At 40.1% G+C, this 16,578-nt stretch overlaps 1 protein-coding gene across 2 annotated transcripts in view; it reads right to left on the reverse strand.

Moving 5' to 3' along the window:
- The window catches only part of SHPRH (SNF2 histone linker PHD RING helicase), a 73,035-nt gene extending 57,935 nt beyond the window's left edge, over positions 1-15,100 (reverse strand). For both annotated transcript variants that reach the window (XR_004902929.1, XM_028509908.2), the window contains exons 1-5: positions 14,889-15,100; positions 7,569-8,342; positions 5,047-5,176; positions 3,242-3,460; positions 737-815 (exon numbers count right to left, since the gene is read on the reverse strand). Coding sequence is in view for 1 of the 2 variants with exons in the window: in XM_028509908.2 (XP_028365709.1) it covers positions 737-815; positions 3,242-3,460; positions 5,047-5,176; positions 7,569-8,201 (1,061 nt within the window). In the remaining variant the exon portion in view is untranslated. The remainder of the gene's footprint in view (positions 1-736; positions 816-3,241; positions 3,461-5,046; positions 5,177-7,568; positions 8,343-14,888) is intronic.
- Positions 15,101-16,578: the final 1,478 nt, after the last annotated feature.

Raw genomic sequence — 16,578 nt, forward strand, 5'->3', positions numbered from 1 at the left:
TACGTTTTAGGGTGAAACAATTCAAATCCCTATTTCACGAAAGAAAGAACTGCGATAATCAAGAAACTGCCTGGGCAGACAACTAGGTCTGCAGACGCAGGAGTAGCATTGGAAAATGGCCATCACTTTCCTCTTCTGAAACAGAAGGTGGTATGCCCACCTTCCTTCTATGACCTTTATGAATTTGGGAATAAACAAATTAGACAGGCAATAACGACTGATTCACTAATCGTGTTTAGTGATTCCTAAAGCTCTTTTATAATAGGCACTGAGAAATTTAATGAAAAATATAAAAAGTGATCCATAATAAGATGACTTTTTACTTAGAATTATAATCTGTTTATGTATCAATAACTAAGCATCTTAAGTCTCTTTTATATTTATTTACTGAAAAATAACAAGTGCTATTAATTCTATAGCTATCCTATCTATAAAAATGTCTAATAAGATTTTTTAATATTTCTTCTTGAGGTACTGCCAAGGCTAGAGACATATATGACCAAACTCATCTAGATTTTCATAATATTCATTCATTCATTTATTACAGAGAGGGGAAGAGAGGGAGGGAAACGTGAATGTGTGGTTGCCTCTTATGTGCCCTGGCCTGCAACCTAGGCATGTGCCCTGACTGGGAATTGAACTGGTGACCCTTTGGTTTACAGGCTGGTGTTCAATCCACTGAGCTCCACCAGCCAAGGCCATAATATTTTATCAAACACATAAAATTTTGCCATACCAGCCTGTATATGGATTGTAGTAGAGTTTCAAACCCTCAGATGTAATGATCTCTCGCCATAGGAAGTGCAGGCCATTTTCTAAAAAAAAAAAGAGAGAGAGAGAGAGAAATATATATATATAACCATAAAACAAATTTTGTTTCTTTTCTTTTCTGCTAGATCATGATATTAAAGTAAAAATAAGTTAACAGATGGTATAGCCTGGTAAGCCACATACACATGGGAAACAGACTAGGTAGGATCCCTTTCACTCTTTCTTCAGATATTATTCTTTAGCTTCCTTTGCTTTGGGCACAAATATTTTCAATATAAGCAAATGATAAGACAGAAGAACAAAGTATAGCAAGTAACAGAGGATTAACAGTAAAAGAAAACTAGTGTATGTAATCAACTCCTACCCAATAAGGAAAGCAGTGTATCCTCTATAAATCCTTCAGAAAGTTGCCTAAAGTCTTTAACTCAACAGACCTTTGCTGCTAGGATAATCCATTAATCCAAATCAGATCTAGCTTTTTATATGGGCCTAAGCGTCAGTGAAAAGGCTTACTTAACTAGGAAAAAACATCTAAAACTGGTTTCAACCAGAATTTTCCCCTATCCTTTCCTTTAATATTTTAAGGTGTTTCAACCAAATGCCAAATAGGAAGTGTGTCTCCACCAACCAGTGAAACACAAGTAATTTTCTGTTGCCTTCATTAGGGATTAACAGATGAAATAGGAATATAGATACACAGCGTTTAAAAAATGGAACAATTAAAAGATAAAAGCTTCAATGTATGGGAACCATAGGGAACAGAACTACTAAACAGCACGTGAGATTTAATCCACAAAATCCAGTCAGTGGACAAGAAAGAATGAATTCATTATACATGGAGCATGGGTGAATCGCAAAAACATTGTGTAGAAAGAAGCCCACTCCCCTCACCCCGGGGGTTCCAAAGCAGGCAAAACCAGTCTACGGTGACAGCAGTGGCCTCCTGAAAGGGGTGAAGTAGGAGACCTGACTGGGCCATGAGGGAACTTTCTAGGGGGTTAGAAAAATTTTATGTCAGCACTATATGACATAAACATAAAAAGAAACAGGTGATCAATTTTAACAGTTGACTTTAGCCCAATAGGACCAAAATATTATTTCAGTATGTAATCAATATAAAAATTATTAATGAGATATTTCACACTTTTTTGCACTACTTGAAATCTGGTACCTGTTAAACTGTGAGCACATAATTTGGACAGCCACATAGCAAGTCTCCAGAGCCAGGTGTGGCTAGTGGACACTTTTGGCCAAATCCAGTTCTATGTCTTAATTGGATTGCTGGTTACACAGATGCATCCATTTGTCAAAACTTATCAAATTATGCCTTTAAGATCTGTACATTTTTTACATAAGTCATACTTTCATAAAGTTAATTAATGAAAAATGATTTTATTTTGGAGAAAAAATAATCCAGTCCGTGGGAAACTCTATAGAGCTAACAATTTCTTCAACACCTAGTTATAAGAAAAAAAAATAGACTGAGAGAGAGAAGATAAAATCTAGGTATTAAAAGAAACTTGTGAGACAGCAATTAATTCCAATACACAGATGTTATTTGGGTTCAGATCTGAACAAACTGTAAGAAAGAGAGAGAGACAGACAGAGGCATGGAAGGATGGGAAGGGAGGAAGAGAGATTCGGGGTTGTTAAGTAATTATCGGGTTTTAAAGTTCATCATTATACATATATTTTATATCTGTTTAAAAGAACCCTTATCTTTTACTGAAATAAACAGAAATATTAACAGATAAAATGATACGATCATTACTACTTCAAAATAATTCAAAGTATGGGAGGAGGAGAAATGGGAAGAAATAACATTGGCCATGAAGTTTAAACAAATGAAGTTTGTTGGATGAAAAAATTATAAGCGGAAACTCATGGGATAAACAAGAGCTATTCATCGTTAACTAAAATAAATCTGTAGAGGAAGAATGAGAAATAGTCATGTAAAGATCTCACATTTATGCCTATCCCTTTGGGTGACAAAGAAGTAACATTTATTTTGTTATTTACTTTGTGTAGTAAATAAAGTACATGCACGTCTCCCACTTTTGTAAATTTGCTCTGTCACTAATATTCAGGATCAAATTGTGAAGCCTCTTTCAGACGATTAGCAAGATTACCATCTGATCCAATTCTAAAAGCAGCTCTTAGTTGTAAAGACATGTAAAAAATTGCTAGGTTTTTAAAAATTCTGATCAAGGAGGCCTTTACTTTGCCTGGAGAAACCAGCTCGAACACTTAAGGAGAAGAGAACTCACAGATAAATTTCTTTAGACTTCAGTTTTGAGGGCTATCTCAGAAAATCATCTTGTTCACAGGAACACCCATTTTATCCTATCTTTTAAATATGATTTTTTCAATGATCAATTCCCCCTCCCCTGTCCTAACGATCTCTCATGTAATCCCCCTGATCTCATATCCCTGTGATCAATAGGCCTTTCTTGAAACATCTTATACTTGCCACTAGCGGGAGTGCTTCTGAAATGCTCTTGCTGCAGCATCCAATTGACAGCCTCTCTCTGGTACGGTCTCAACACCGGAATCAGCGCAGGGTGCTGGACATCCACTTGGACGGACTGTGTTTCCTGCTGATGCGTTTGCTTCACAAAGTGATAGAGCTCATCAATGTCCTGTCCCTCTGGCTCACTATCTGAATCTTCCTCATCCTCTTCCAGCACATCTGTACATCCAACAACAAGGTACTCAGAACAACCTGAATCCACCGATTATAACGACAAGAAATTCTTATTTCAAAAATATACCATGCGCCCTCTCAACTCTGAGGACTTAGTATTTTGTGACTGGAGGACCCTACCCTTATTTCATTGATCAAAAATCTACCCACCTGGCCCTGGCTGGAGTGGCTCAGTGGATTGAGTGCCGGCTTGCAAACCAAAAATCTACCCATCCATCATTCAACTACCACTTTTTCTATGGCATCTCCCCCCACTGGTTAGAATTAAAGTTCTCCTCTGTGTTCACGTGGTATCTTTGTACTTTGGATAGAGCACTGCGCTGCGTTCTGCTGAAAGCGCAGCCCCTGTGTGTGCTGTCCCTTCTGCAATGAACTGTAATGTCCTTGGAGGGCAAAGGCCGTCTTTGGTTGTACAGCTCCTCGGAGCAGGAACATGCTTTGCCCACTGTAGGTATGTAATAAACATTTGAGGAACTAAATGTAAATATCTTTTGCAGTTTATAAAAGGGTAATTTATTCCACTTTTATATCTTCACATGAAAATATCCATACACAGCCATAATTTCCCGATATCTAACAAGGCAAGGATTCCCACTGTGTATCTTACGCTAAAAAAAGGCTTCGGGAGCAGCTGTAGCCAATTAGGAGATAAATGCGTGAACTGATAACACAAATTTGTGAGAATATCTTGTTCACTTGTTGGGCACAAGTGATACAATGATTGATATCTCAATTGTTTCTAAAGGTCTATAAACTGTTATGGGACACAACGTTATATCTACTACAATGAAAAGTGTGTGCCACGAAACACATAATTTACTTTTCTCCATAAAAATGTCATGTAAGGTTTTTAAAACTTTACAATTAACATTTGATTATATGCTTGGTTATTTCAGACTGTTATGATTTACTTTTATCGGCATTATGAAGCTTCACAAAGCATGTCCTGCAGAAACAACTAGTCAAGCTAGAAACTTATTTTCCAAATATTTCAGTATGAAGATCTGCTCCCGAAATAACACTGCCCCACCATGAGCAGGACTCGGAGAACTCGGGCCCTTTTCCCGTAGTGCTGACGGGCTGCACCCAGCCATCCGCACTCTCCCTTGGGAACCGATGGCAGACAACTCTGAAGCTGTAGTCCTGACCCAGGATGCAATGTCTTGCCAAGAAACAGTAGCAAAATTAACCGGTCTTCTGGGAAGCAGACTCTTGAGACTATTTGTCAGACTGCAGAGAGGTGGAGGAAAAGCCAGCCAAAAATCTCTGGCCACAGCAAGATAAAAGAACAGGAATATTGAAAAAAATCCAATCAGCTCAGATCCCTTTAGACTCTGCCCATCAACTCAGCAAATATTTCTTGACTATTTACTATAAACTAAGTACAGTATTAAGCAAATAAAATCATAAATTATATTAGTGGAGTCATTCCAAAAAAGTATAATTTTGTCATGCAGAGATTTTTATGGAGGTTTTTAAATTTTTATTATGGTTTTATTAGCTGTTCTAGAGTTGGGGGGGACCCACAATACTTAAGGAACAGCAATGTTTAAGTTTATTTAAAAACTTACCTGGAATAATAAAATTATATAACTTCTCCATCACTCTCTTCATGAGTTGATTGAACTTTTTCATTCTTGAACTTGCATCACTCAAAAAGTCTAGTTTTGCTAGGCCATCTTCTAAAAGGTAAATTCCAACCTACAAAGAAATGATCAACATAAAAATATTTTAATTGTGCTAAGTCACTCTTTATGAGGATATAAGAAAAACATTTTTTACCATCACCATTAAAAAAGAGTAGTCATAATATTTGCCCCACAAACACCAAATACATGCTTACTAAGTCTCCCTCACTTATTTTCACTTTCAGTAACAAATTCATTCCACAAATGCAGCACCTACTATGTGCAATGCACCATCCAGGTTGCTAGAAAAAAAGACTTAACTGGAACCAAACCTGGGGCATGTGACGAGAACACCAACTCTACCCACCAAGTCAGTGATTTCCAAACTTGATGAGCATCAGAATACTCAGTGAAACTGGCTAAGAGGGCAGATTCTCCCAGAAGATTCTGACATACAGGACAGGAGTTACATTTTGGAATCCCTGTTACTAGATCAAACATTAAATGTGTAAAAAAACTGAACCTGATTAATGTTTTATGACTTGATTCTGGTGAAGCAATGCAGGATGAAATTTTAGTCAAAATACTTGAATTTGAAGAATGACATTGGTATTTAGGAGCTAACTCAACAGCAAAATAATTCATTGGTTTTGTTTTCATTTGCAAAATGGACAGAAGCCTACGAGGTAGCCTAGATGACAGAATTTAAAAACTTCCTAATTCCAAATACTGAATTGGTGAAGTTTCCCACATTTACCTCTATTTTCCTGGACCTGATTCCCTACTCACTGAGATTCTCATATTCTTTCACTAAAGAACAAGAATCTAACCCAACATTATATAGAAATGTGTGGCAAAGATTACATTTCATTAACATTTTCACTGTGGCTTGTGTTCACTCAGAGGATGGCTTACTATAGTAGCAACAAATGTTTAAACAGTTATAAAAATCAAGATCAAGGAACAAAGACTAGATCAAAACTTGATTGTGAGGGAAGAGGACAGAACACGGATGCAAATCCATGAATTCTTACTTGTTATCGCTGGGCCACAATTTGGGCACTCACGATCTACAAAGGGAGAGAGTGCTAGGCTGCAGACTTTCATTGTCTAGGGAAGAATTAATTACATTTTAGTGCTTCTGAATTTTCTTCTTTCTTACTGTCAATTCTGAAACTAAAATAGGGCTATCATGTAATCGCTTTTCAATGTGAGAAATGCATTAAGACACAGTTTTCATTGAACAAAGGTGAATTCAACATATTAGAATTTCTTTTCAAGTTTAAGCATGAAGGAATATTGACCTGATTCATAGTTTACAAAGTGTATTTACTTACATTATCTTACCTGATTCTCAACACAATTGTATGAGGTTAAAAACAGGGTATTTTTTTATATTTCATACAGAAAGAGGTTACAATTACAGCATTTACATGATTCACAGAGAGACTTGTCTAATGAATAGAAGAGCCTGAAATGAATAACGAATTTATTCACTCATTTACTGAAAATCTCTTCAGTATCAGGCATTTTACCAGGCTGTGGAAAGCGATCTAAAATGTAAGTATGCTGTAAGAGATCCAAGCAAAATTAAACATATGCATCAGGTATGACGGGAAAAAGTACATTAACACCATCCATGGAGTTCAAGAAAAGTTCTACCTAGGTGAAGTAAACTCTGAGCTGAATATTAAAGAATAACCAGGAACTGTCAGAGAAGAGGAAGGAGATAACCCAGGCAGAGAGGGAACTGTAAAGCAAAAGCAAAGGTGCAGAGAGATGGCAGGGAACAAAGCCAGCTGGAACTTCTGGGACAAAACAAAGAGCAGAGTGATAAAAGATGAGACCAGAGAAGAAGACAAGAATTCATCAAAGGAAGGGCTTGCATCGCAGATTATATTTAATTTTATAGGCAGTAAAGAATAGAATTCCACGTGAATTTTGTGTTATGCTATTCCAGAGATACAGCAGATGGAGTGGAAAGGGCAAGCAGGGAAATGGTTCAAGGATTTCTACAGGAAGAGAAAGAGATAATGAGGATCAAAACAAGTCATGAAGAGCAGAGCTGGAGCCCTGGCTGGTGTGGCTCAGTGGATTGAGCACAGGCTTGAGAACCAAGGGGTCGCCTCTTTGATCCCCAGTCAGGGCACATGCCTGGGTTGTGGGCCGGGTCCCCAGTAGGGGGTGTGTGAGAGGCACCCACACATTGATGTTTCTCTCCTGCTCTCCTTCCCTTCCCCTCTCTCTAAAAATAAATAATACAATCTAAAACAAAAAAAAGGGTAGAGCTGGAAAGGAAGAATTTGGAAGATCCATTTGAAAAAGTTCAGCCTGAAAATAATTAGGTATAATATAGATATAAAAGTGTATTCTGAAACTTAATGATAGGCTTATTGCTGGTTTTCCAGACCTTCCTTCTAAAGTGACTTCAGAAAACCTGAAAAGACACCACAAAAATTGAGTACCTTAATAATGTCATTTCCTTCTGGTTTCTGGTAAAGTTTTATTCTTCTCTTCTTTTGCAGCCACCCCAAATCTTCTAACATTTCGCCACTGAAGGATGATTCCACCCGGATACCCTTGTCACAAACACTGACTGGCTCCTTGAGTCCTTTTTCTTGCTTCTCCACATCTACGCCTTCTGGGTGAACATACAGCAGGAACTGGCTGCTTGACTCTGAACTCATCAGTGTAAAACTCCTTTCAGAAAAATGTTCAGCTAAACTCTGTTCAGGAAGAAGCTGAAGAGTGAATTCTCCTAGAAATGCTTTCCAAGAATTATCAAAGTGACAGGGAGAAATCACAATATTCAGCTTTGCAGATGAAGGGGGAAATCTGTCAGCAGTCTCTTGTCTATCGATTGATTTTGAGATGCTCACGGTCTCCGAACACCTCCTTTTGTCACTGTGAGCTTCTTCTTCCGTTAGACTATCATCCAGGATGATGCACTGTGCAGAGGAGGAATCCGGGTCGGGTTGTTCATCATCAGTGAGGATGAGCGGCTCGTTTCTTCGGTCCTCGTGCATGTTCCAGCAAAGCTGCTGCTGCTTTTCTTCATCTACTCTCACCGGAGGGGCGCGTTTCCGCCGGCTGCTCATCTTCACGTCTTCTTGGTTAGTAAACGTGAACGCTAGAAGACAAATGCAACAGCAGGCACTCCAAGAGAGGATTTTGGTGCTAAAGTGCTCCCAGAGGAGAAATTCAGCATGAACTAACAGTCCATACACATAACACGCAATCTGCAGAGATACAAAAAGCAATGGATAACTGTTTGAAATAAGTCAAACACAGCCAAGGAACACACTGACCATGATCTCATGCAGTATATGAATTCCGATGGTCTTACTGGTCATTAATGTATAAACTTAATAATAGTAATTTGTTGCATAAAATAAAATAAATTCTAAAAATACATTTAATGAGCAGCATGGCAGTAAATTTCAAATACCCTAGAAACGCATATTTAAAGAATTTTAGTGACACATAAACTCTTATCATTACTACAGTATTTCAAATTTGTTTTATAATCCCAAATGGTTAACGAAACTTCACTTGATCCTAATGTATCTGAAAAACTCCTAAAAATATACCTTTTCCTTCAAAAGGTGAAGATGAAAATGCAGACATGTATTTCTTTTTGTGGATCAGAAGACAAAGGGGATAAAAGGGATGGCTGGGCAAGGCCTAAAGTGGTGATGGCAACCAGGGGGAATGAGCAGACAAGACAAGAGAAGAAAAGAATGTATGGAAAAAAGGAAAAGAAAGCTTCGCTAGCTCAAAAGAGAAAACTGGTCTGAAAGCAGCCTATGCGAGCTAGGCCCCAAAAGTGTACTTTTCCCAAAATAATAGCCAATTCCTACATAACACACAGAATAACTCAGAGATTAAATCATAAAGTCATAATGATGGTTGGTACTTATTTCAACCTACTCCAACCGCATAGCTGGGAAAAAAAATGTATAAACGATTAAAAACTGGCTTCAAGAGCAGTTTCAGAAGGATTTCTGACAATTCCATTTTCCAATAAAATCCAATCAGGTAGTTGCAGAGCCCACGTTATGTCCTCGATACTGTGCTACATTTCAGAAGATAAAAAAGACGTATAAATCAAACGGGAGTTTTTGGTTCCGAACAGACACTAACCTGTGTTTCGGTTCCTTCAGTCGGAGCACACAGTGCACTCTACACCCCCTGCCCGCTCTGAGCCCCCATCCCTAACCGCTCTGTTCCAAATCTAGGCCAGAATGGAAAACGTGTTCTAAAGAAACAATTCAGAAATACACAGCCCTGTTTAAAACTACAACAACAATAAGCAACAACAACAACAACAAACCATCAGGGAAAATCCCAGTTGATCAGAAACTTAGAGCAATCCCTAAGAACAATGCATGGGCATCAGACTGGAAAGCTAAGTGGGGGTGTGAACTACCACCAAAGACGGAGCATCACCAAGACGCTTCCACACGCAACGGTGGCAGATCTGGTACTAGAACCCAAAGTGGGCCCAGGGCTAAACACACATGATAATGGAGCAACAGAGTGGGAACTGGCAGGTCCTTCCCTGCCCTCTGTCTCACAAAGGGAGGCAGTGTGGTGTGGGTATCTGTTTTCAGGGAGGCTAATGCCTAAACTAGAAAGATATCCATTGTTACTGAGCATAGAAGAAAAAGCTTATGACAATGGACTCTGCCTGGAAAAGAGCTTTTCCACATTATCTCTGAAAAGAATAGAAAACAAGTCCCTTCTGACCATCGCCTTAAGCAAACTGTATAAGCCAAACAATGAAAAGTGAGGCAGAGAATCTAAAACTGCAAAGATGAGCTCATAATCAACAATCAAACATTAAATGATCTTCAACAGGAAAATAAATCAACAAGCTTTCACTCAAGGAAACAGATGAAGAAACCTAAACAGGACTTTTTAATTCATACAATCACTATATCACATCCTCAGGGAGATAACATACTGTTACCTTAGGAATGATTTGTATGAGGAATATATAAAGAACTCTTACAAACCAGCAGTAAGACAAACAACCTTATAAAAAAAATGGACAACAAATTTAACACATCAACCAAGATGATCTATAAGTAGCAGGAAAGCAAAAAATACCTTGACCATCATTAGTCACTAAGGCAATGCAAATGAAACCCACAAATTACTCCAGAAATTACACACCCACTAGAATAGTCAGAATAAAAGACTGAGGGTGTAGAGCAACCAGAATGGAACTCTCATATATCCCAACAGGAAAAGCTTGTCAATTTCTTACAAGATTAAATATACACTTCCTGCACAGCCTAGTAACCCCATTCCTAGGTATTTACTGAAGAGAAATAAAAACATAAGATTCACAAATAAGACTTAAACTTGAATGTTAATAGCAGTATTATTACTAAAAGCCCCAAAGTGGAAAAATCCAAATGTCCATCACCTGGTGAATGGGTAAACAACGGAAAACTACTCTGTGGTAAGCTGCTGATACAACATGCGACAACATGGATGAATTTTTAAAGCATCATGCTAAGTGAAAGAAGCCAGATGTGATAGCTGTATGATTATACTAATTCTGGAAAAGCAAAAACCAAGTGATAAAAAGCAGATTGGTAGTTACTCGCAGCCAGGAAGTAGGAGGAGGTGATTGATTAACAGCCAAGGAGCAGAAGAGAAAACTTTGGGGTGACAGAAGTGATGGTATGCACTTGTCAAAACTCATCAAATTGTATACCTAAAATTGATGAATTTTATTATATGTAAATTACACCTTAATAAAGCTGACTTAAAAAAGAAAAAACAAAAAACAGATACATGAGGGATTTAAAAATCATGAAAATATTAAGAACAGCTTTATTCTAATAAACTTGAAAAATCTAAATAAAAGGGGTAGTTCACTTATAACATATAAATGGATAAAACTGGCTCAAGAAATAGAAAATCTGTGTAGAACCACCATAAAAGACACTGAGGTAACAGTACTCACCTACCTAAGATCTACCCCACTTCCTTGCTCTTGCTGACAGAATCCCTCCTTTATCTGGGAACATGGTGAACTTGTGACTTAAGGGGAGGATGGTTTCCCTGGCAGCCCCAAGCAAGTTGTACTGTCTGTGCAGTCCTGTCAGGTTGCCACCAGCACCATGTGGCTATTTAACTGTGAGAGTAAATGCTGTAAACTCAGCTCCTCAGTCTCAGCAGCCACACTTGAAGCACTCAATAGCCATGTGTGACTAAAGGCTACTTTATTAGTGCAAACACAGAACATTCTCAAAAGTGCAAAAAGCCTATCAAAAAGTGCTGGTCTTTGTCAATTACAAGAAGTCCATTTGGTACGCAGTGCTTGGTTTGTGAATGTGCAGGTGATAGACTATTACCAGTCTCTGACTGCAGTTAACTACTTTTCAAGCAACTCATCTCCCCTTTACCTTGGAAAGATACTCCAAGGCAAGCCTCGAATAACCTAAGTGTTTATCTGTCCAGTGCTCCTCAGAGCACAGGCAACAATATTGGAATTTGGTAATTCTGATGGAACTTTGAGAATTTAGGCTGTATCAGCTTATTAGGTGACTACAGCCACAGGTATGCTGTATATACACCACGCCGAAGCTCAATACTTGAAATAGAGCAATCATGTATTCCCACAGATACACAGGTTAGCTGAGGGTCGCCTGATCTGGGCTGGTTTATGCATAAGCAGTTTGGCACTGCTCAGTGTAGTTTTCATTCTCCATGTGGCACCGGCAAAGCAACCCATGGATATTCTTATTGCTTATGGCTGAGGTATAAGAGTGCAAACCCAATCACATGCGTATTTTCAAAGAGCCAGGTCACAGCAAAACCACTAAGTTTCCACGGGCCAAAGTAAGCCAAGTGGATGAACCCAAGTCCAGAGGGGGGAAAAGGCATATACACTTCTTTACTGAGTAAAACTGCTCAAGGCAAAGAGCATGGATGTGAGGTAAGAGGTGGAGAGGGAAGTGGGCCAGTGATACAATCTATTGCTTCAACCATAATAACAACATGGTAGTTATGGAATCATTAACTCTAAAACCCCCCAAAGCAACTGGCCATACACTTTCATATCTGCAAAGAAATGTGGCTTGCAGGAGAGGTTCTAATTCTAGCTTTGGTATTTACTGTGTGGCCTCCAAATAGTTACTTAACCCCTCTGGGCCAATTTTCTCATTTCTAAAATGGGGATGATAGCAGAACTGTGCTTACAAATAAAGCATATCACGGTAACAGGAATTTAGCATATACTATGTGGCAGTTGCTATCATCAACATCCTGAGAGTACTATAAACTGGTTTGCAATAACCAAACTTTAACGTGGCAGGATGTCAGACCATAGATCAGTGTGTCTCAAACTTGAGTGCACAGTAGAATCACCTGTGGAAATTTAAAATAATCCTAATGCCCTGGTACTACCCAGCCAATTAAACCAGAATTGAGCATACATTTATAAGTTAGGAAAAAAGTCTCATTTTGGTTGAATCTTTTCCTAATAGATCTCTATCCAGGGGTAAGCTACTTATAACCATGTTACCTGGAGGTAATAAATTGAGTACTGGTACATCTCTGATTATATTCTAAATCCTTCTGCTTTTCTCCATACCACATGAATCCCACCTTTGATGGTTCTACTTCTTCTTCCGTCCCCTCAAATATCAGTGTTTATGTAAAATTTATTATATGAACTTTTCTATAGGGACCAAACTTTTACTGTCCTGCATTTAAACGTAAATTCCTTTTGCTTGCAATGCTCTCTCACACTTTTCTGTCACCATCCCACTCTTGCCCCCAAACCCTCCATGACAGGCCTGCTGTGTTCAGGGCCTCTCCTCCTTGATCCCAGCTGCTGCGGTGTTCCCGACTATTTGACTACGAACTACTCGAAAGCTGCGCAGGAATAGTATCCTATTCCGTATTACACCTCCAAGTCCATGCCAGGATGGAAATGATATACAAAATAAGGTGGAACAAAGATCTCTAGCTCCATGAATACCCTCCCTTATTTTAAGGACCTAATAGTACTTTGCTCACATTTCTTTTTGGATAAGAGTCTCTTAATCACATTCTAGAAGACTATAGGTAATGTGAAACTATTCTTTATTATTTCCGGCCAAGAATGAGATAGACAAAACTGACTGACCTGTATCTTTAATAGAAAACAAAGATAAACTGCTAGGAAAAGAAACAAAATCTTAAGAGAGTAAGATAATAAAACAAATGAATATCAATTAAACTTATATATGTATCTTTTCCCACCAAATTATAATCTCCTCATTAAATGACACAAATCTTGAATTACAACAAATCTATGGTAGACCTGGGCTTAGGATGCTACAAGCACAGGAATATACATTTGCTACACGTGTAGGTCCAAGGTGAGCCCTATACAAAGCCAAACCTAGTCATTACTTATGACTGAAAACTCTCAACAATCTAACACTACCACAATCCTTTTCTGTTTGATAACTCCAACAGGATGAGAGTATTTTCATCTGTTGAACCCTAAAATATGTTAGTCACATCAACTTGAAAAATGCCTTCATAAGTTAATTTTTTCACCAGCAGATTGTTTCCCAGATCTTCCTAGCCGAACTCTTTGAGATAAAAAACAAAACAAAACAAAACAAAACACAAAAACCCTGTATGTACAGTTCTTTTAGGCTGAGCAAAAAGGTGATACACACACGCAAACCATCTTTCAAAGTAAACTATTTAATTCTCAACTGCCAGTTTATTGGCTAGCTGGTCCTCCAAAGCTCCAGGAAGCAGAGGCTACCCAGTAAAGGCGCACGTATCCCACTACTGCTCACTACCGTCCAGTTTTCAGCATGGTCACTGATCATAAACCAACTGGTCTTTTTGGTGACAATATAGATAATACCACGGGTCGTTTTTATTCATAGGAATTTCATCATTCTTGCTATTACCCAACAGAATAACTAAAAATAGCTGTAATGGCTAAAACATTATTTTACTTTGTTCAGTTAAAGCCTGAAGTTAATTTAAATACAAGTTGGAAAACACCAAACATCTAGGATTTCTACCTCATGGCTAATGCGAAGTTACTTAGGAAAAGGCACAAGCTTAATAGTCATTCTTTAACAACACTGCACATCTGACAGCGACCATCAATCATCAGACAATACATCTTCGTTCATAAACCTACCCAATACCGCGGAGTCAACGTGAAAGAGTGGTTTTGAATGCGAATGTAGTTAATCTGACTCCAAAGGTAACCGAGAACTTTCAGACTAATTTAGAAGCCTCGGCCTCCCCTTTCACGGCATTACAACCTCGCGCCCAAGCGGCTTAGGCAGCAGCCCAGTTCCAAGCCTCCAGAGGCGTGTCTGCAGCGCACAGTAATACCCACACAGTTTGCTTCAGAAAAACGCAAAGGCAGTGTGCGAGGAGTCCGAGCAGGGCTGCCAGAGCCCGATCGCTCCCAGCAGCAGGCCGAGCAAACAACTTACTGCGAGGCCGACGAGCACGACAATAGACCCTCAGACGCTCAAACAGAACACTGCAGACCCAAGTCCCAGCGGAGAAGTACAGCCTCCTCTCCCACCACCCCGTCTGTCTCTTCCCGGGGGAGCGGTGGCGGTCCAGAGGCCCTCTCGTCTGGGACGGAGATGGGCCAGGGGGACTCGCGCTGCGGCTCCATCTTAGCCCTTTAGCTTTCAGGGATCCAGAACAACCAAATCCTCTCTGTTCGGGGCCTCCCTCTCTGTCCAGAGTCTTCTTCCAAACCCGACCTCTGACCCCTGACCCTCCATCACCTGAGAGCCTTCCTAGACAGGTTCTCCAAGCCTCTTGAGCCTCTCTGCACCAAGGCCCTCTAATGTCGTCGCAGGTCCCAGGCAGTCACCACCCACCAAACACCCGCGCGAAGTGGACACGCGCGATATATGCTGGTTTTTGTTGGAGTTCCCGGGGGAGCCAGAAAACCCCAGCTCCTAGCTGCCGGGAGCGCGCGCCGGAGCGTGGGGTCAATGTGAACGAGCACGTCGAGTTGCCCCGCCCCCTTTCTCCGGTAGTGGCTTCAAGAGCCACTTCTACGCAAGTCCAGACAATTAAAAGGCAGAGACGGGATACAGTTGCAGTCTCGCGATAGTTCGGTCCACAACAGTAGATGTTACGGGATTGGCTGGAGCTTTAAGGAGGCGGTGGACTCTAAACAAATATAAATACGGCAGCGCTCCGCGCTGAAGCGGTGGGGGTGTTTTTGAGACAAGAAGTGGTTACTTTTTGCAGTGCTAATAGAAAGGCAGAAGAGAATTATGCAACCGCACTTTTTATTGCTTCTAGAAAGTAGGTACTAATTAGGTACTGATGAAGCTTATTTTCCTCCAAAATGTTACTTTAAAAGAATTTCCAGGGAAACATGAGTAAATATTTTAAGTTGAGAGAAAAAACTACAATGTATTGTACTGAAGGTGGCCTTCGAATATCTTGTCATTTTCCCTTCCCTGAAGTGAAAGGTAGCCTCTTTCTCTAGGAGGTAGACTGACAGTCAAGTTTGGAAAAAACTGAGACTTCAATGCTAAGAGCCTATAAAATAACTCCCAGGCATCAGCGGGCTGTCTGTGATTAATGAGTACCTGGTAAGGACTCAGCATTATGCTCAGAGGGGCAAGTCGGAGGCTGTGATTTTGTCACAGCACAAACGTTCTTGTCCAGGGGAACATCCTTTGTTGTTGCAGGGGCAGTCTAAAGTAGGTTCATATCCTACTTTCTACGGACCTTTATGACAGACCTTTAGGAGTCTGAAAGAGGCCATTTGCATAAACCAAACCTTGTAAAATTCGATGCAAATCAGTTCAACCTTATCCCAGGTTTCAAGAGGCAAGTTGAGAAAGTAGTGTTAATGCTGAAGCAGTGGGCAAGCAGGGTCCCTCTGCATTGGAGAACCGATGATTTTACTAAGTACAAGACACAGTGTGTTATCGGACAAAGGTCTGCCTAGGGGCAGCTGTAGTGTGTGGGGTTTTGACTTCAGGTAGGAAAGATTTAACAACACGAGTCCAGGTGACAACGAGGATACATTTATCAAAGCTGTGGACACTGACATAAGGAAGGTCCTAGCATAGAAGCAGCAACAGGAGAGGCTAGGCTGGGCTGCCTTGGCTCACTGGGAAATCGAGAAAATGCGGCTTTAGGGACAGGTTCAGGGGACAGGCCGCCAGCTTCCCATTGCCTTCAAGTTTAGGAGACAGGTACCTGTGAAGAAAGAAGTAGGGAAGAAGGGGTTGGCCTGGCTACTCCCCAGAGAAAGCCCGAGTGGTGGGTCCTTTGTCTTGAGGCTTTTATCTCTCGCAGACAGGAATCTTAGTGGAGGTCGCAGGGGAGCGTTTCAGTGGAATATTCATCCGTTCTCCATGTGTGCCCTTTCAGGGTCATGGTCTCCACAGATTGATGGGTCAGTGACAGGGCAGGGGGTCTTGGGTCATAGCCATTGGCTCTGGTCAC

The sequence above is a fragment of the Phyllostomus discolor genome, chromosome 4, assembly GCF_004126475.2.
Source record: "Phyllostomus discolor isolate MPI-MPIP mPhyDis1 chromosome 4, mPhyDis1.pri.v3, whole genome shotgun sequence".
In the NCBI taxonomy this organism is placed as follows: domain Eukaryota; kingdom Metazoa; phylum Chordata; class Mammalia; order Chiroptera; family Phyllostomidae; genus Phyllostomus; species Phyllostomus discolor.